The 20,565-nt window shown below is 43.2% G+C and overlaps 2 protein-coding genes across 4 annotated transcripts in view; both read left to right on the forward strand.

The window, feature by feature from the left end:
* Positions 1-2,320: 2,320 nt before the first annotated feature.
* Positions 2,321-13,224, forward strand: wdr1 (WD repeat domain 1). Its single transcript, XM_035532114.2, has 15 exons — positions 2,321-2,459; positions 3,259-3,380; positions 3,599-3,689; positions 4,432-4,579; positions 4,695-4,875; positions 7,779-7,856; positions 8,029-8,109; positions 9,816-10,049; positions 10,267-10,354; positions 10,605-10,761; positions 10,846-10,933; positions 11,243-11,353; positions 11,566-11,739; positions 11,949-12,093; positions 12,273-13,224. The coding sequence occupies exons 1-15, from the start codon at positions 2,444-2,446 to the stop codon at positions 12,377-12,379; spliced, it is 1,821 nt and encodes a 606-aa protein (XP_035388007.1). The 5' UTR covers positions 2,321-2,443; the 3' UTR covers positions 12,380-13,224.
* Positions 13,225-13,373: 149 nt separating this feature from the next.
* The window catches only part of slc2a9l2 (solute carrier family 2 member 9, like 2), a 100,116-nt gene continuing 92,924 nt past the window's right edge, over positions 13,374-20,565 (forward strand). The window contains exons 1-2 of one of the 3 annotated variants that reach the window (XM_081710175.1): positions 13,374-18,354; positions 19,676-19,736. The gene's annotated coding sequence lies outside the window, so the exon portion shown is untranslated. Of the gene's footprint in view, positions 19,737-20,565 lie in introns of all 3 variants that reach the window. The other 2 variants (XM_081710177.1, XM_081710174.1) reach the window with 2 other exon arrangements.

A 20,565-nucleotide genomic window follows, 5' to 3' on the forward strand; every position in this document is an offset into this window, starting at 1 on the left:
CTTCGATTTTTAGCTTTTTTTTCAACACCGGATCTAATAATACATATATTTGACTGTTCAAAATGTGTCTTGGTCAGTCTCAGGCATCTTTGGTTTATTTTTACAAGGTTAAAGTAGAAGATGGTTGCAATTTTCTCAGTGCTGTTAGCAAAACTCCTGTGTCATCCAGAAAGCATGTTTAAAAGCATGTCAACTAATTCCTTTGTTTTCCCCTCAATAAAGTGTGCATTGTAAATAAATGGTTGGTTACATGTTCAAATAATTGATATTTGTGACTAAAATAACTATAAATGCACTGTAAAAGTACTTTTCTAAAAATGCAAAACCATTTTTCGGAAAACTCAAATTTATTAAAAAAAATGTTTGCATGTCATTTATTAAAACAATTGGATAAATGAAGGACCAATTATAATTTTTAAAAAGAAGTGATTTACCTTTATTTTTTAGAATAACACTTTAAGAACACTGGGTAACAGGAATGTGTGACTGTGTGTGTGTGTGCAGGTATGTACGTGTGGTTTTGTGTGTGTGTGTGTGTGTGTGTGTGTGATTGTCCTTTTCCTTCTGCCTGATTCCTTGTACTTCTCCTGTTTCTTCTCTAAATATCTCTCTCCTTTCTGGGTCATCATCATGAGCACTATAGTGCTGTTGCCTCTCTGCCGCACTTAGTGGATTGGCTCCATATATTCACATTGTTAAACTAATCTTAAACAGCAACAAGTGGAAAAACAGGTGAATAGTGTTATACTGACTAATATTCTGACTCAGATGAGGGTTAAGGGCCTTGCTCAGGAACCCAACAGTGGCAACCTGGCAATGGTAGATGTGAACTGGCAACCTTCCAATTACAAGTTAAGTACCTTAACCTAACATTATCAAATATACAGAAGACAAACATGAGAGAACTTACTTTTGGTCTTCCTGTGTCCTTGAGTAGGTCCAGATGAGGCAATTTATTTATTAACATGTGACTTTTGGAATGTTTAAATTTTTAAAGAAGGGGGATTGTTTTAGGGTAATAGGACTTGACTAAATTACAATATTATGGATTTCTTGTGACAAAAATATATAAAAGGCTAAGATGGGATATAGAGTCACAACAATGTAAAAACAACAATGTAAAAACAATTTTCATTCTAAAGAATTTTAACCATTATATTTCATGGTACACAGGAAACAAATGTTATTTTTTCAGTGTTGCATGTGGTTTTTATTATTTAAAAAAAATATTTATCTTAAATTTGTTATTGCACCAATATGTAGGTCACTTTGCTTAACAATACAATGTATTGTACAGTTAATTTTAACTGCATATATATACATATATTGTCCTTGGGACAGAAATGGCACCCATTCGATGGAATGGCCCTTAACAAACATGTTTTTATGGTTCTAAGATTCACATTTTGGAGTCTTGTGTGTAAAGAGGACAAGTGTAACAAAAGCTAATCCATTTTGCTTGGCAAAATCAAGGGGATGTTTATTGTTTTCCTGTTTTTAATGGAATTTGATGGGCTTTGGCAAAAAAAAAAACAAAAAAAAAAACCGCTTTGGCAAAGCTTCAGCCACTCCCTAAATGGGCATTTGAACATACTCATATCAATATACTGCTATCATTTTTTATTTTATTACATATTAGTTATTTTATAATTATTTTATTATTATTATCACAATTTGATTATTACAGATTTATTCACTGGATCACTGTGAGGCTTGACTAGTCGAAGTGCATTAAGTGTTTAACTCAAGGTTAATTGATTAGGTTGGTGTGTAGCATCATATAAAAAACTAAATTGGTGTCAGATACAAGGAATTCGCTGTTGCTCCAACGCTAATTTCCACTTTCCAAAACCAGTGTTTTGAAGATATTGGTGTATTGTGGGTCACAAGAGTTCTGGATATTTATCATGTCGAAACTAGCCATGTTGTTGTGTTAAAACACCGAATGAAGCAAATTTATATCCTCCTTTAGCGCAGGCATCATTAAAATGTGTCTAGACAGCGTGGTGACATAAATATACAGATTAAGACTTCAACTAGTGACACCATCATAAAATCCTTAGCTAACTTCACGCACACACCCAAAACACTTCAGCCAGATGCTGTCGCCTAAGGTCTACAAGGCACAGGACACATTAATAATGTAGACCACACAACACGTTCAGGGTTCTAAACTATAACATAACCAAACTGCACAAACATATGTCATATATCACATATAACACATATGCTATAACACTTAGCATATGCGTTTTCCCCCCCTAACGTCACTTCCTCATACATGCGTGGGTCTGCTAAAGAGCGCGCGGCGCAGCGACTCTTTACCATATATGGGCAAAGGCGAGCGTACCGTGCGCGAGCAGCGCCGGTTTCCGCGTTGGTGCGCTTAGACGAGTAGACGTAAAGGCGGCTCCGTTTTCATTCATCTGAGGGAAACATCGTCATGTCGTACGAACTGAGTAAGTGAAATCGATAGGCAGTGGCACTAGCAACTGAAAACGTGACGGTTTGTTTGGCACCAGCCTCGTGCCGGGATTGTAAGCCTCGCGTGCCAGACTCGGTAAACCTCGTCCGTCTTGCGCGTTCAGTCCCGGACCGATCTGTTTAACCCCGTTTGTGTAACGCCTCGTTCGCTAGCAGATGTACCTAGCGTAGTTAAATACAGCAAGATGAATGTTTCACGCGTATAAAACAAACACTGTCTTCTAACTTTAGTCTGCCTTTAGCACGTTAGCTGGCTAGCTAAAATAATCCAGCCGAGACGCGGAAATGCAGAAGCTTGTTATGACACCCGTGCCAGTTTTGCGAAGAAGGACAATCAGCCGAAAGCAAACGTGCCGTCTCATACGTGTGCGTGTTTGCAGTGGGTTGATTTGCAGATCTAGCTATTGAACACGTCATCTTGGTCGGTCCCCCCTGAGAATGTTGTGAAGACGTTCCAAACATGTCCTAGGGTGCAAGTCATTCTTTAAATGTTTGCAAAGTAATTAAGTTTATTCTGCAGCGCAAAAATGACCCAGTGTTTTCTTGTGACGTGTGCTTGTAGTGCGATATGCATGCATATGTAATATTCGCAGGTTTTTGCAATTAACGGAAGCCACATGAATATTTTCGTGACGTAATATTTGTTCCTCTCTGGGGAAAATAAATATAGCATATATAGCGTGCACTATAATTAACATGCTGTTATAGTTCTATCTAATTGTGATTTGTATATAATAAGATTTGTATTATAATCACTAATTTAATGTGTTGTAGAGCATGTGTTTGCCAGCCTGCCACAGATGGAGAGGGGTGTGGCCAAAGTGCTGGCAGGAGACCCTAAGGGGAACAACTTCCTATACACCAATGGCAAGAGCGTCATCATCAGGAACATCAACGTAAGATCTCCTCCTGATGACTTTAAAAGTCCTGCACCCCACAAGAGCTCTGGAAACATGTATACAGGACTAAAGTGCAGGAGTTCCAGCTCCTTCAACACAGCTCTGTTTCTGTGTCTGTGATGCAGCTCTGGGAGCTGTTTGCGTTCAACTCTGTATGATTCTTGTAGAAGTGAACAGGATGCTTTTTAGCTGATTTTTCTGTCTCTGGCTTACAGAACCCTGCCATCGCTGATGTCTACACAGAGCACCCTCACCAGGTCATTGTCGCGAAGTATGCACCCAGTGGCTTTTACATCGCTTCTGGAGGTGAGCACATCTGAGTGGGTGGGTGTGTGTGGGTGAGTGAGAGATTGGGCATCTTGACTAGCATGCCAGGGTGTGGGTCAGTGCTGGTAGTGGTAAGGCTTCCACCTTGCGTTATTTGCGGAGATGTTGGTGCTTGTGTGTTAGTTATTGGCGGCGGTGCTTGTGCTTGAACATGCCTGTGGGACCAGTGAGTCATGAGATCTGCCAGTCGAGAACGGAGCAGGAAGTCATGCTGCACAAACTGTATTTCACTGTTATGTATAACTGTGCCAGTTTCTCTCTTTGTGGCCTACTGATGTTTCTGTAAGCCAAGAAATATTTGAGCTCTGTCTGTGCTTGGAAACCCACAGTGAGTAAACGGCTGCTGGAATATCCTGGAAACCACATTGAGTTTGACATGCACACTGCCAGTGGTCTGTCGTGTGTGTGCGTGTGTGTGTGTGTGTGTGTGTTTTTCTTATTCTTCTAACATCTAGTAAATTATACATACGGGGTGAGCCTGGTCCCAGCTCAGTTTCTTTTTACCTCAGGTTCAGGTAGTCAGACCTACATTGGATGTCTGGATTGCGGTGATCATCTTAACTTGGTGGTCATGGGAGTTATCACATAGTTGTGAGACACACCAATAAGCTGGTTATCTGTGTTCCCCCGTTCTGCAGTAGGGTTTGGGTCGGGCAGTCGTCGTCCCCGAGGTCGGAGGTTTGGCCTTTTGTCTGTGAGTGTTTCTGTCTCTGCATTTCAGACGTGTCAGGAAAGATCCGTATCTGGGACACAACCCAGAAAGAGCACCTGCTGAAGTATGAGTACCAGCCTTTTGGAGGGAAGATCAAGGACATCGCATGGACGGAGGACAGCAAGCGCATTGCCGTGGTGGGCGAGGGCCGCGAGAAGTGAGTACCAACTGGCTGCTGCTCGCACACTCCACCCATTCCTGCCCACAGCCTCCACGCCTGTCTGTGTCTTGGTGTGTTTTTGACCATGCACGCATGGTTGTATTCCTTGCAGATATGGTGCTGTGTTCTTGTGGGACTCTGGTTCATCAGTAGGGGAGATTGTCGGCCACAGCAAGGTTGTTAACAGTGTGGACATCAAGCAAACGCGGCCATACCGTCTCATTACCGGCAGCGACGACAACTGCACCGCCTTCTATGAGGGACCTCCCTTCAAGTTCAAATGCACCTTCAGTGTGAGTGCTGCTTGCTGTCTGTGTGTTAGCTCTTCTGTGAGAGGAACGTATCTCCATAGATATCAGCGTTATGCTGATTTTAATTTGTGCATCATTAATGGCAAGTTTGCTTCAGACAGGATAAGGCTGGTTAATGGTGTGGTAGGGAAGTGGAAGTGGGTTGCGTCTGAAGGATGTTGTCTGTTCTGTTCTGAATCTCCAGTCTTAGAGGTCCTAATGCATCCTGGGGGTGTGGCCTCATTCTGAGAGTAAGGCTCGGGTGCAGGTTGATTGCAGATGGCTAGTCTGTCACCCACGCTTTGGCATTTTTCCCATTTTGTCCTCTCTAGGCTGCCTTACCGAGCACTTGGCACTGTGAGTAGTGAGGTCTGCTCTAAGGTCTGGCGGCACTGTCTGGAATGTGCCGCATGTCTGAGCGGGTCTGAGTGTGCTTTACTTTGCCCACACCCTCACATCTGCTTTTCACCTAGTTTACTACAGCCACTGCAAAGCACACGTTAACTCCCTCCACGGCTTTTACGACTGCAGGACTAACTACAGCACTGATGTTTAAATAATATTTACTCATTTTAATTCGATGCTTATGCGGAAAGGTCACGTACACCACGATCAGGGCTGTCACTGTGCAGCGTTATTTGACCACTCTCTCCGGCTGCTCACTGATTTGACTCCACCTTCCCATCTGTGCCTGTTTTTGAATAAACACACAGGTGGCCTGCTTTGAATCCCCTCGTTTACCTACATTTAACAAACAAATCCACTCAGGCATAAGGTGGTCCCTTATGCAAACGTCGCAACGTTAATGCCCATAAACGACATACAGTCCAGAAGCAGAGATGTAGAACCTCTTGTTCTGAGAGTCAAATTCAGGCAGAGCGAGTCCATGGCCGAATACAGAGCAGGCCGAGGTATGGGGCGCCGGGTGCTGCCGGCTGCGTTTTCAGTGGTTTGATATTTGTTTCGATAATTGCCAGCTTCACCTAACTGCCCAACACTAGTACTTGAATTTGTTCTTACTGTGGTGAAAAAGCAAAATGTATCTTTGGTTTGCGAGTTTAGTGATGGTGCTGTGGGTGAGTAGGCTAGAAAGTGAGGCAGTACAGTACATGCTCACTGAACTACTAACTGAGACGCTGAAGTAAATCAGCATGTCCTGCTGGTTATTTTTTCGGTCTTCATGTTTCTTGCCACTATGTTCAAACCACTATGTTCACTTTGCCAAATTAGCCACCTGCCTCTTGTGGTCTGGCTTAAAGCCAAAATGTGCATGAACTGCTGATGTAATGTTTGGCTTAGTAACTAGATTCATGGCAATTAATTGAATTAGAAAAATGTCAAAAAGCATAGCATGTACTACATAGGAGAGGTGTGTTCGTTAGAAGGCTAGTGTATACTACGTAACAGGTGCGTTTGCTAGAAGGCTAGTGTATACTACGTAACAGGTGGGTGCGCTAGAAGGCTAGTGTATACTACGTAACAGGTGGGTGCGCTAGAAGGCTAGTGTATACTACGTAACAGGTGGGTGCGCTAGAAGGCTAGTGTATACTACGTAACAGGTGGGTGCGCTAGAAGGCTAGTGTATACTACGTAACAGGTGGGTGCGCTAGAAGGCTAGTGTATACTACGTAACAGGTGGGTGCGCTAGAAGGCTAGTGTATACCACGTAACAGGTGGGTGTGCTAGAAGGCTAGTGTATACCACGTAACAGGTAGGTGCGCTAAAAGGCTAGTGTATACCACGTAACAGGTGGGTGTGCGCTAGAAGGCTAGTGTATACTACGTAACAGGTGTGTGTGCGCTAGAAGGCTAGTGTATACTACGTAACAGGTGGGTGCGCTAGAAGGCTAGTGTATACTACGTAACAGGTGTGGGTGCGCTAGAAGGCTAGTGCATACTACGTAACAGGTGGGTGTGCGCTAGAAGGCTAGTGTATACTACGTAACAGGTGTGTGTGCGCTAGAAGGCTAGTGTATACTATGTAACAGGTGGGTGTGCGCTAGAAGGCTAGTGCATACTACGTAACAGGTGTGTGTGTGCTAGAAGGCTAGTGTATACTACGTAACAGGTGTGTGTGCGCTAGAAGGCTAGTGTATACTACGTAACAGGTGTGTGTGCGCTAGAAGGCTAGTGTATACTACGTAACAGGTGGGTGCGCTAGAAGGCTAGTGTATACTACGTAACAGGTGTGTGTGCGCTAGAAGGCTAGTGTATACTACGTAACAGGTGTGTGTGCGCTAGAAGGCTAGTGTATACTACGTAACAGGTGGGTGCGCTAGAAGGCTAGTGTATACTACGTAACAGGTGTGTGTGCGCTAGAAGGCTAGTGTATACTACGTAACAGAGGTGTTTGCTAGAAGCACTTGTCATTTAAAATCCGATTCCAACTGTTACATTATTACTTCTGTTTGTTGTGTGGATATTGCACATACTCAAGGATAGAAATGAAGAACAACAGACCCCCCCCCCCCCATGTGTAATGGACCATCGCTTCTCCTCGCACACTAAGATGAAGTGATGAGAAAAGGCTTCTGGAAAACCACGCCTTTGAACGTGGGATGGAAGATGGAGGTTGTGTGTGTGTATGTGTGTGTGTGTGTGTGTGTGTGTGTGTTTCATCATATGCTGCGCTCCTGTAACTTTCACCAACAAAAAAAAACTATGGGTGCGGAAAACTTTGACATTAATCACAGCAATCACGCTGTAGACGTTGTTGAGTTGGCTTTGCTGCGTCACATACTCCGCTCATCAATGCCACCAGGAGGCGTTCCGGCCCTTTTCATCTGCGACATTCAGAAGCTCTGTGAAAGTCCACAAAATGGACTGTGTGTCATTTGTCATTCTCCTATGTATCCACTGCTTATCCTCTCTCTCTCTCTCTCCCTCCCTCTCTCTCTCTCTCTGCAGGAGCACGGACGCTTTGTGAACTGTGTGCGTTACTCACCAGACGGAAGCCGCTATGTCTCTGCAGGAGCAGATGGACAGGTAGGTGGGTCGTGGATCAGGGGTCATAACCTAAATGTTGTTGGCAGGGTCTGAATCAGTGAGATGGCCATAGAGAGTAGGGCCTGCAGTACTTTCACTTTCAGTTTTGTTTTTTGTTTTTTTCCTGAGACTTGCTTTCTCCTCTTATTATTCTCTCACTCTTTTGTTCTAGATTTTCATGTACGATGGCAAAACTGCAGAGAAGCTGGGTGCACTGGGTGGAGCTAAAGCCCACGAGGGCGGGATATATGCTGTAAGTGGTTAATGAAGCCCACGAGGGCAGGGACTATGCTGTAAGTGGTTAATGAAGCCCACGAAGGCGTGGCCTATGCTGTAAGTGGTTAATGAAGCCCACGAAGGCGTGGCCTATGCTGTAAGTGGTTAATGAAGCCCATGAGGGCAGGGACTATGCTGTAAGTGGTTAATGATGTATTCTTTTTTGACTATGAAAGGTGTTTCTGCTGAGATCAAATCCATCTTTAGTGGAGGGGTGTGTCCGTGCATGGTGGGATTGGTCATTGTTCTGTTTCAATTTTGTTTTTGTTGCATTTCTGGAGAACCTAAACCGCAACAACTGACTGGGGACTTCTAGTAGTTAATGGTTATGGGTTTTTCAAGGGCCGAGTTTTAGAGAGCAGCGTGTCTAATGACTGGTAAAAGCTGCTGTTTGGACTTCAACACAGGCCAATTTTAAGAAATTAAATATAGACTAACACTAAAGTTTTTACGTTACAGATTTAGTTAAAATTTGAAATTGACAAGTAAGAAATGAAGAACATGTATGGCATTAAATAAGGAGTAAGGTATAAAATGACATGGGGTTAAATAAGGAGTAAGTTGTAAAGGATTTTCCAAAAGACTACTGCCTTTCTGTGATTCCCTTTGAAATAGTAAACCAGAAATGCACACGGACATTTGTATTTGTAAATAACATGAATAGTCTAGCACTGGGCCTATTGTGTCATGCTCTGCTGATGAGCTTGTGTCTGGGCGTCATGGAGAGCCTGGTGAACCTCTGGTCACCATCTTCTTCTGAGCTCCTGCTCCGCTGTGAAGAGACGCTTCCTCTGTGGACTCTGACCAGAAGCTGGCTCTCATTATTATGAATTTTCAAATGATTGTTAATAGCTAGTTAAGTCACAGGAAAAAACCCAAAGAAAACGAACAAACACTTCCATTGTGGTGTTGGTTTGCCATCATGTGTCAACCACAGGAGGATGGAATTGCCTTCTGAGCCTGTTTCTCAAAGTTTTTTCCTCACCACTGTCACCTTGGCTTTCTGATTAGGGGCCTGGACCCTGATTCTCTGTACAGATGTTTTCTGTGTGTAACACAGCAAGAAAAGTGCTTCTGAATTAGTAGGAGGAGCAGCAACTTTTTATATGAAAAGTGTAGATCACACACTCTAGCAGTCGGGATTCACCAGTCCCCTTATTCTTTGCCTCTGTTTTAAACAAGGCAAGAATATAGTACCTGTATCTCTTCCTGAGAGGGTCAGGTTCAGAGTTATCTTTTCCTGGGTGGGTTTGCCCATTTGTCTGATGACTGATATTGACTCTAGCTAAAATGTTAAGGTTTGAGGTGTGAGACTGCGATGAGTGAGAGTCGCCTTTTTTTAGCCTTGTTTACAGTCTAGCAGGCTATACAGCGCAGCATATGTAGAGTGAGCATACCCTACCATTTCACCTGGGTCAAATGTAATCTAAGATTAGTCTTGTGATATTCATACTAGTAATGATGATTAAAAACAATAATATAACAATATTATTCTAATTATATTTGACAATATACAGAATTATTTTTATACGGTTAATAAAATTGTATTAAGTTTTAGTTAAAAAGAGCACAGTGAGTTATTTGGTTGCCACAACTGAGACACGAGCTATGTTTGGACTCTGCATACAAAGTGGTTTCTTGAGCGATGATGATGACTAATTGATTTATGACTTTGTCCTGAAGGTAAGCTGGAGTCCCGACAGCACCCAGCTGATCTCTGCGTCAGGAGACAAGACAGTGAAATTATGGGACGTGGCGAGTGGCACGGCAGTGACGACTTTCAGTCTGGGTTCAGACGTGCTGGACCAGCAGCTGGGTTGTCTGTGGCAGAGGGATCACCTGCTGAGCATCTCGCTGTCCGGCTTCATCAACTACCTGGACAAGAACAACCCCAGCAGACCCCTGCGCATCATCAAGGTATGACAGCAGCCGCAGGGGGACATGTCTGAGCTGCGTGTCCCGGCAAGTCGTGGACCTGCCGGACGATGGCATACCCCAGGAATGTGTGTGGGTGTAAACGTCCTGCGGTTCTGCACGGCACAGGCAAAGAACACGTGAAGAACTGTACAGAAACCCAGAACCTGGCCATCGTATATACGTTGTAATGGCACGTGTGCGTGTGTCTTTCTCTCAGGGCCACAGCAAAGCCATCCAGTGTGTGACCGTACACAAAGAGGACGGGCGCTCCGTCATCTATTCTGGCGGCCAAGACGGACACATCAATATCCTCTCCCGCAAAAACACACCACACACGGCCTCTCACTAATCCATCAGTCATCTTGTGTGTCGGTTTGTTAATTTGTTGTGTTTGGAAAAAGCACAAGGATGAAGGGCTGTAAATGCCAACATTTTGGTCTGTGAGGGTCTGTGTGACTAACTGTTAACTATGTGGCTATGGAAACACTCCTTGCAGTACATGTGCATTCATAACTGCTGTATAAAGTGCTCCTTGACGAGTGTGTGTGTGTGTACATTACTGGGATGCCGAGACAGGAGAGAATGAAGGTATAACAGGCAAGGGTCACTCCAACATGGTGGCCAAGATGGCTGTGGACGAGTCCCACCGCTTGGTCACCTGCAGCATGGACGACTCCGTCCGCTATACTGACCTGAGCAAGAAGGAGTACAGGTAACACGCACACACTATACTCACCTCAGCAAGAAGGAGTACAGGTATTAATGAGGTGTTAAGAGCATTTTATCTGTGTGTTAGTGCATCTGATCTGGTGAAAATGGATGTACAACCAAAGGCCGTGTCAGTTGGACCAGGAGGGCTGGCCGTAGCCGTGTGTATTGGACAGGTAACGCGAGTGCACACATGCACACTTTTATTTTTTTTAAATATATATATATATATATATATATATATATATATATATATATATATAAAAATGTGTTTTTTAATACGGTCTTTTTAAAACCAACTATGATGTGGGTACGGCCATCAGAGTTTTATGGTGCTCTTCTAACCTCACAGTTCTTGACCATTGTCCAGAAGCACCATGGAGCGAGACCGCAGACTAGTTTTACTGGACTATGCAAACCTGTTGGCCGTGTTCTGAAGAAACTTGCGTTGTCTGAGAGTTGTTTGTGCTCCTCTACACCTGCAGGTGGTGCTGCTGAGAGACAAGCGAAAAGTCTTCACTCTGGAGAACCTGGGTTACGAGCCGGAGGCGGTATCTGTGCACGCTGGGGGTGTAACAGTGGCCGTGGGCGGAGCTGTAAGGCGGAGCTCTATCTGGCTAGTTTGAAATTTTGTTTTACTAATTAATTATCAGTTAGTTCACAACAAAGTATGTATCAGGGGATCTATCTGCAGGACTGTACGCGTGCGTGTGTGTCTGTGTGTGTGTGTGTGTCTGTGTGTGTGTGTGTGTGTGTGTGTGTGTGTGTGTCTGCCAGCCCTGACGTGACTGACTGTGTCTGAGTGCAGGACGGAAAGGTGCGTCTGTACTCGATCCAAGGGAACACGCTGAAGGATGATGGGAAGGTTTTGGAGGCGAAGGGACCCGTTACAGACATGGCCTTTTCCAAGGATGGTGCCTTCCTCGCTGTTTCTGATGAGAAGAAGGTCGTCACCATCTTCACTGTTGCCGATGGTTACGCGGTATGCCTTCCGTCTGGAATGTTTCAGAAGTGATGTGGTTTTTACACATTGAGTGGATTTGAGCATTAAGTGTTGAGCTCTTACAGCCTTTCAGTCAGTATAAATCTTTCAGGATTTCTGTGTTGCAGTGGGTTGCATGAATTTTGAAATAAGGATGTGCTGTATTGAGTTGCATATTTGAGGGGTGTGTTTGTGTGTTTCACGTGCAGGTTAAGAATGACTTCTACGGGCATCATGCAAAGATTGTGTGCTTGGCCTGGTCGCCCGATAACAGCCACTTTGCCTCTGGAGGGATGGACATGTTGGTCTTTGTGTGGAACGTCAACGACCCTGAAAAAAGGATCAAAATTCCAGGTAATGTCCCCTGATACACGTGCGCACACACATGTTCACGAGAGATTAAGCAGCATTGCACATTGAGCACATTTTCCACGTATCGTATTTTTTAAGAAACCCCAAATGCTGCCTGCTATGAAGGTTCGCATGTGGAGTTTAAGTCTGTGCAGTAGTGAGAGTCTAATCTTTTCTTGCAGATGCGCACCGGTTGCATCACGTCAGTGGCTTGGCTTGGCTCGACAAACACACTCTCGTCACGACATCTCACGACTCGTGCGTGAAGCAGTGGGCATTAAAAATCTAAGCACACCTGCACGCGTACACACTCCTGGGATCACAGGGATGGGGAACTACTGTAAAGAATCTCTCTCTTTCCCTCTCTTCTGTCTCTTGGTTTGCCTCAGTAATTGCTGGCTTGTCTCAGTTTGGCGACTGAGGTAGGAGCCCTGGGGAGGTTCAGAGGCTCCGGCCCGTGCGTTTCACCCTTACCTTTAGTTGGTTAACCATCTGCTCACACACAAATCACACATATGTATTTGCCATAAGACATTCCAAAGGCACAAGCCTGATCTCCAGCCAGTGTGCACCTCCTGCTCCATTTGTGGCTGTAGCGGTGTGTGTACACGCTGCTGACCTCAGCTCAATCAAACGTGGTGCAGGAATGCAGAGGGCAGCCATTTTAGAATCCTGAGGTATGCATGTACCCACCGATTTTCAGACCGTGGGCAGTAGAACCCTCTCAGGGGGCATTACTGGGTGGAGATTTGGCTTCAGACCGTGGGCAGTAAAACCTTCTCGGGGGGGGGGGGGGGCATTACTGGGTGGAGATTTGGCTTCAGACGCAGTCTTTTCTTTTCATTTTGGTGTGATGGAGCATGTCTTTTCCCCGCTTCAGCTCGCTAAGAGGAAAGCACTTTAGGGGGCAATAAAACAAAACTTGAACCAGTGAACAGAACAAGTGCACATAAGGTTCTGAAAAATGGTGTGAGTGTGCGTGACAAGCATGCACTGGTTCCGAACTTCCTCAGCTGGTTCTCAATTGGTGTGGTTTATTCATGTTTCAAATGCTATTGCGTTTTCCCCTTTGGAGTGGATGTGATTCATACTAATGTTAATTAATAATGCAAATAAAAAGAAACGTTTTATGCGTTTGGTGTTCTCTGTTCTGTCCATTTGGAAGGAATCTCTGTTCTATGGGAAGCACTTCTTTGACAGTAACAGATGCAACATTATAAAAGCTAAGCCAAACACAACTCCGATATAAACAGGAGACTAGAATTACTGCAGTAGGAGTGAGATTGATTGTTTTATTCCCAGCAGCCTCAGCGAAGCCAGTAACGACACTTTCAGGATGCGAATGAACTAAATTGCTACAACACGCTTTAAAAACAAGGGGAAAAGTCCTCTGTTATAGAAAGTATCTTTTTCAGGAAACAATACAACTCACGCTCGGCTTTTTAAAAGCGCACGTTGTAGGCACACACCTCCGGACGAACGCGGAATGAAATTTGGGCAGCACTAGTTTAATTTTGTTAGTCGACGTTTTTACACAAAGAAGGAGCGAACCTAACTTGGCGAGAGTTAGTTTTGGTGCTCATCAGGTAACTAGGTTCACCCGAAATTTCAGCGTTTTGTACAGATACTCGCGCAGTCCGCAGCCTCTTAAACACGGACTGCGTGCTCTAAACTAGCCAGCGACGACGCTTCCCTGAGCCGTTAATACTAGGAACCCGCCACTAGAGGGAGCCGCAGAGCTTCGGTCAGTACTGGTCCTGAGAAGCTACACGTGCCTGGGTCCTGGCAAATTATAGCTACAGATTACGGCGTCCCATAAAAATAGCGACTACAACAGCGGGTAGGGGAATAGCGGAGTGTGTTTGTCATGATCGGACCCTGATAACGGTAGAATCCACTGGTTTGACTTATCTAATAGCTTGTAATTTTCAGTCTTCACAATAAATAATAGCCTATTAAGAAACTGCGTATGTATCAGTCATGTAGCGTATCCCAGATGGTTGACTAGTTACATGTTTTTTGTTTGAGCTATATGTTAAGTCTAAACAAACAAATAAATGTTTAGCTCCCGGGTAGGTCAGGTGAGTTTAACTCTCATGAGAGGTGAACTTTGGCTTTTGGTTTCTCCCATGTTAGTGTGGTCGAAGGGCTGCTGTCTTGATAAGCCATGGTTTGTGTTTGCTTTATGTTTGTGTTGCAGTTTGCATGCCTGTGTTGTATCCTAAAGTTTGTTTTCTGTATTCTAAAACATTCTCTCTCTCTCTCTCTCTCTCTCTCTCTCTCTCTCTCTCTCTCTCTCTCTCTGTCTTTCTTTTGTGTGTTTATTGCTGATTGTTTGCAGCACTCAAGCATTGCAGCCCTTAATGTAGAGAAGGGGTGTAGTTAGGTCTGTTTTAGGTGCCAATACTAACACCGTTTTCTCTCAATCTATGAGGGGATTGTCTTTTCCATCAGACTGTTGATAGCAGCAGTGCTATGGTCCAATCAGCCTGTGATGGTGATGCCAATGATTAGTCCCTAGACTCATCATCTGTACTGATCACTTCACGTGATTGAAAGAATAAGATCACAAATACAAGTGGTGGAAATGGTGTTGCTGGACCCTCACTCCATGATGTGGTGCGGCTCAATGCAGTTCAGTAAGAGGCCTCGAAGTAGAGCTGCTCCTAGAGGAGGCAATTGAGGTGCTTTGGCATCTCTTAGGGATGGCCACTGGTTTACTCCCGCTAGGGTTGGGCCAGTTGACCCAGTTAACATCATCCTTTATCGATGGTGGACAGATATCACAATATTCATCCAGCACTGTGATGCCAGTTAGGTAGACATCGCCCTACTCTAGCTACCACTACAGTTGTACCAGGCGTGTCTGTCATCCCTAAATTCCTCTGTATGCTGGGTTGTTTTTCTATACCATCCTGTACCCTGTGGAGGGATGCTGTGCCTTGCACAGAGGTCTGCAGAGGCCTGTACACAGATACTTTTATAAGGATTCAAAATCTCTATGCATTTTGTTATTAACATGTCTAATTTTAATGTTTAAACATCTTTTACCTGTTGACACTTTTTATTACCTCATTTCCCCCCTTTCATGACTGTCATGAGCCAGTTAACAACTATTCTACATCAATTCTTTTGTGCTACTCTTTTAAAACATTTTGACATGTTTACTCATGTAATGATTGATTGATTATATGAGTAAGGTTGGCATGATTTTCCTTTCCCAATCTATGTAATATATGTAATATTGTGATACTGACTACTGAAGTCTATTCCACTAATGCTAAGCTTAATACATTCTTAACTTCTAGCAAGTTAAGAAGGGTCTCGTGTAGGTTTTTGCATTTTCTACAATGGCATGGTATATATGAAGGGTTCTTAACTGATTAACAGGAGCACTCGATACTACTCTTTTATACATTTGCATAATACTTGATAATATTTTATGAATATAAACAAATGAATTAAACACAAACAATTAAATGTCTACATTGTAAAAATGTAATGTTACATTTACAGCATTTGGCAAACACTGTAAATGTAATTAAATTAATAGAAAAGAGTCATACTAAATAAATAAATGACTATATAGAAATGTACTACTAAACACTTGATAAAGCTCATCCCTGATTTGCCCCTACTCCTTATTAAAAACCCATCCATTGCCTTCATGAGACTGCTGCACACTCAGGCCATACCTCCGTAACAGAGGCACAAAGGACCAGCCTTCAGATGAATAATTTGTCCTGGGCATTCATCAAGGGATATATGGACCTAGGCAGCTATAAGGAGTGACAGTACCTGCCTTTGCTTGTCCCAGTGAACATAGTGCTGTGTTGTTTGTAATGAACTCAAGTTTCACCAACAAGGACGCACATACCTCTTTTTCCCGGCATCGACATGTCTAGTGCAACACGACTCTGCCATGTCATTAATGAGGAACAGCAGTAGCTGCTGCAGTATCATGAGTGTAGTTGCTAAAATGCTGTTGGTTATAATATATATACATTTATAGTTTATCCAATCAGTGATGTTGCGGTAACATCAGGTTCCATCTGGGCTTTCATGACCACAAGCCCAGAAGGCATCAGATCTTACCGCACCGTCATCTTTTTCAGTGATGACATTATAGTGTTATAGTTATTATAAGACTATTATAAAACTAGTTATTATTGGCTTAATAGTCATATACTTTCCAGTGGTACTGTCGAAGAAGAATGATCCCACATCACTGAATTACCTAGCATAATCCATGACCCAATTCCTTTCCCATTTTTCACTAAAATTTCCCATTCTTGGGAATAAAAACATCTGCTTTGGAATAAAAACAATCTGAAAATATTGTAGAGTTGGCCCAAATTTAGTTTCATTACTCCTAGTAATGCGGTGTGGAATTGGGGAGAGAACAGACTTATACCTAGTGTTGGGCGATGAAATGATGCCAAAACAGGATCGCGATAAAATTGATGTTGATAACGATGATAAGCTTTTGACATTTTTACTTGATTAATATAGATGTAACAGTCTATAACATCAGAAATATTGGCCCATAACAGCCAGTCAGTCGGTTTTGGGTTGTACATCAACGTAAGCGCCCATTTCCTGCTGCAAAGCTTCTTTTGCACTACCAGCGTTGAATGCTCTGAAAACTCGGAAAAAATGAGTGGAACCAGCAACTGGCATGAATGTGAACTCACAAGATTCTCCAAAGCATTGATGAAGGTGTTGACAAAAAAAATTACCAAGATATCAGTTATATGAAAGTGGCATGGATATCTGAAAAGCGATGAAGCACAGATTAAGATGGCATGCAAAATATGCCATTGCTCGGTGTAAACCAAGACAGGAAAAACAAATCTTTTACAAAGCAACCACACCCACAGCATGAAGTTGCGGCCCATGTTAGACCATCCACATTTTAGCTGTACTTGCTGTATTAAAACAATATATCCTGTTGTCTTTTGCAGCCAATACCTCATATGAAAAGCAATTAAAAAGAAGCAACGATATGACAAGCACAGTTTCAGTGATACAGCATTCAACATGACACACACATGTAGCATAATGACTGGTTAACAGTGTTTACATTTTGCACTTTTTACACAGATTTCTATCTTTAAAACGTTTCAGTCATACACAGTGGTACAGAATACCACTGCAGACTGCCACGCCATTGACGGGTGTGGACTAGGATCCTGCCAGGCAGCCCAAACCTAGACAGGAGCAATTGAGGGTTAAGCGCCTTGCTCAGGGGCCCAACAGTGGCAACCTGGCAGCAGCAGGGCTCGAACCAGCAACCTCCCAACTACAAGACAAGCACCCAACATTTGAGCGAAGTGAAACCAGTGCATAATTTGTCCACATCTCTTTTTCACTCCTCTGTATATAGTCCAGTTCTTTCTTTTCTAGTTACTTGGCATGTCTTTCAGATGTTCACAATATTAGTCTTTGCTCCAACCTTGTTTTGCTCTTCAGTTCTTGTATTACATGATGCAGCTCTTCATTGAGGGATCTTCTCATAGGCCACTGCATTTCTATAACAGCATGAGTGTGAGTGAGGCGGGCTCTCTCCTTCCACTGCGAGGAGCCGCAAGTGTGTGTGTGTGTGTGTGTGTGTGTGTCAGTCTGTGTGTCTCTGTCTTCCAGTGGGGAGGAGCAGTATAAGTATGAGTAAAGCGTTCCTTCTTCTTCCACTGGGATAAGCTACATGTGCATATCTTACAGTTTGGAGAGGCAGGGGCTGTGTGTGTTTGTGAATGCGTGCTCTCTCTCTCTCTCTCCCTCTCCCCGGTCAGTTCTTCTGGTCTCCCTTGCTCTCTGCACACCAACAAATCACCCTACTGCAGTTCCCTGCTAAAACAAAAAAATATGAATATTCATGCATTCTACTACTCACACGTCTATTGGTTATCATCACTTTTAAAGGGTCCCCATTATTCCAAATGATCATTATTAAATTTGTGTACCGTTCTCTTGTATTTAAATTGTCACCAGCCATGCACCACCTTTGTTCCTATTTAACAGGAGCCCATCTACAGTAATCCTCCCTCACTATTTCATTTGCGTTAGGACGAGTAAACATGTTTCATTTGAATCCTGAAGTAGCGCTGACTGCCCTCTTCTCTGAAGCAGCGCACCACGACGACTTCCTGATTACTATCTGACCTTAAGACTTTGTAGAGTGGATCAGCCATCCCAAACCAGCAGCCTTTGCCTGGGTCCATAACCTCCATTGGAAAAACAAACATGGAGCACTCGGATGTATAAGTAACAGCCATTTTCCTAAATCCGATTTATTCTTCGAGTCGTTACGTTGCTCGGGCTGTCTGTCTAAGTGCATTTGTAGGGTTAAAACTGCCATTTCAGTCCAGTTATTTTCCCACTGTTGCAGCCTTCTGCTTGGGCAGTTCCTGACAATAGCATGGATTTAGTTAATTAATTCTGTCTGCCAATATTGACGTTGTTAATCCCCTCTCTCACAACACCTCCCATTTTTTTCGTTGTGCCTGTTAAGATTTTTATGTCATCTGGTGTTTAGCATATATAACGTATTCTGAGTGTTTGCCTGCTCCGTTTGCCGCTAAATAAGCCCGCCTTTACTACGCCCCACAACGCTAGCGTGTCCTTCATGAAGACGGTGTTTAAACATGATTAAATATAACTTTTCCACAGTGGCCACATTTAAACAGAAATTTAGACAAGACACACAAACAAACATTCCAACATCTTTTAGTGCTTTTTCCTTTTAATCTCATATTTCTCATCTCTTTTCAACGTGAGCTCTTTATCGCTTTTCTCACTGCGCTGTTTTTCATCTCCTCAGTTATCGTTTTTTATCAGGTTGGGTTCTTCTAGCCTTTCATTTTTATAACATGGTTTTCCTCACATTTATTTTAGTTTGTTTTGTACGCTGACTGTTTTTCTGTTACTCCTTTTTTTTTTTTTTTTTTTTTTTTTTTACTAATTATTTAACAGTCTGTTCTCATTCCCCAACACTCCTTCTGCACTTAAAGAATCTAGGATTTAGCTTGTTAAACATGTATTACATGTTGGGTTGAAAAAGGTCTGTGAGCAGAGCGTGTGGCTTTCATAATGACTACAGTCATGTTTTTCACTTCCTTCCACTCTGGGAGTCTGAGTGTGTGTGTATTCTGTCCACAACTTCTTTCCATAAGTGCATGTTCCACCAGCATATCTTTACAATGAATCAATGCGTGTAATGAAATATGTGTATAGATGTCTTGTTACATTTCATTCAATCATTTATTTATATAATTTACATATTCATTTACTTACTAAATCATGAATCCATATTAGTATTCCAGGCTCTGCCTTCGTTACTCAACACCTTTAGAAGGTTTATTTAAATAAATGGGGCTTATTACTGGGGCGTATTTTTACAGTCCAGCAGTTCACATGGTTTGACATGGCAGGGGTATCAATGCAGTTTTTCACACACACACACACACACACACACACACACACACACACACACACACACACACACACACACACACACACACACACACCATTATTCCTAAAGAACAAGGAAGAGTTGAATTGTACTGATGGGACTCATGTGATGTAGGCTGAGAGTGGAGAGTGGTTATGAAGAGTGAGAGCGGACTAGGTACTGACCCGAGTGCTTGGTAAGTACTGTCCAATATTTGGTCGAAATTAAAAATGTAGTGTTTGCTCTTGCTGTGTTTCATGTGGGATAGTAAATGTTCTACAGGGTGTGTGGGTGTGTGCGTGTGAGAGAGAGAGCGAGAGAGAGAGGGAGAGAGAGAGAGAGAGAGAGAGAGAGAGAGAGAGAGCGAGCGAGCGAGAGAGAGAGAGAGCGGGAGAGAGAGTGACTAAGGCTGGTCTGTTACACCACACTGCTGTGATTCTGTTGACTGTATCCTGGGGCTGCCTGAAAGATCAGATAACTTAAGCTGTCCTCAGAATATACTTTCATGTTGTATTTGAGTGAGACATATTGGAAGGCCAATCATGCACATAAAGAAAATGTGTGTGTGTGTGTGTGTGTGTGTGTGTGTGTGCGTGCGCGCTTGGGGGGTGGGGGGCATGATTTTCCATGTAAGGTAGATGGAAGTGGGCCGGACCCATGCTGACTTTCACTGCTTTCTCCCTTAATATGGGCTTGGTAATGGGGTGAGGAATGAATTCCCTATTGGATCATGGAGAACACTAAACTCCTTTGTGGGTTTTCTGATCTTTAATGCATAAAAACAATTGGTTATTTCATTTTGGCAGTTTGTTAGAACAGTACTTCCGAAAGTGTTGAACATGGAAGAGAATCACTGCGCATTTTGTAATATGGAATGTGGCAGCCTAAGTTAAGCAGAGCATCATTTAAGTTATTAATTTGCCAAGTCAAAATAAGCCAAAATATGCATATGTATATAATTCAGTAACTCTCAGATTCAGTACCTTACACACCATCCCGTCATTTCTAGGTCATGTATGCACAGC

The sequence above is a fragment of the Electrophorus electricus genome, chromosome 3 (assembly GCF_041902795.1).
Source record: "Electrophorus electricus isolate QZ-2024a chromosome 3, ASM4190279v1, whole genome shotgun sequence".
NCBI classification, from domain to species: domain Eukaryota; kingdom Metazoa; phylum Chordata; class Actinopteri; order Gymnotiformes; family Gymnotidae; genus Electrophorus; species Electrophorus electricus.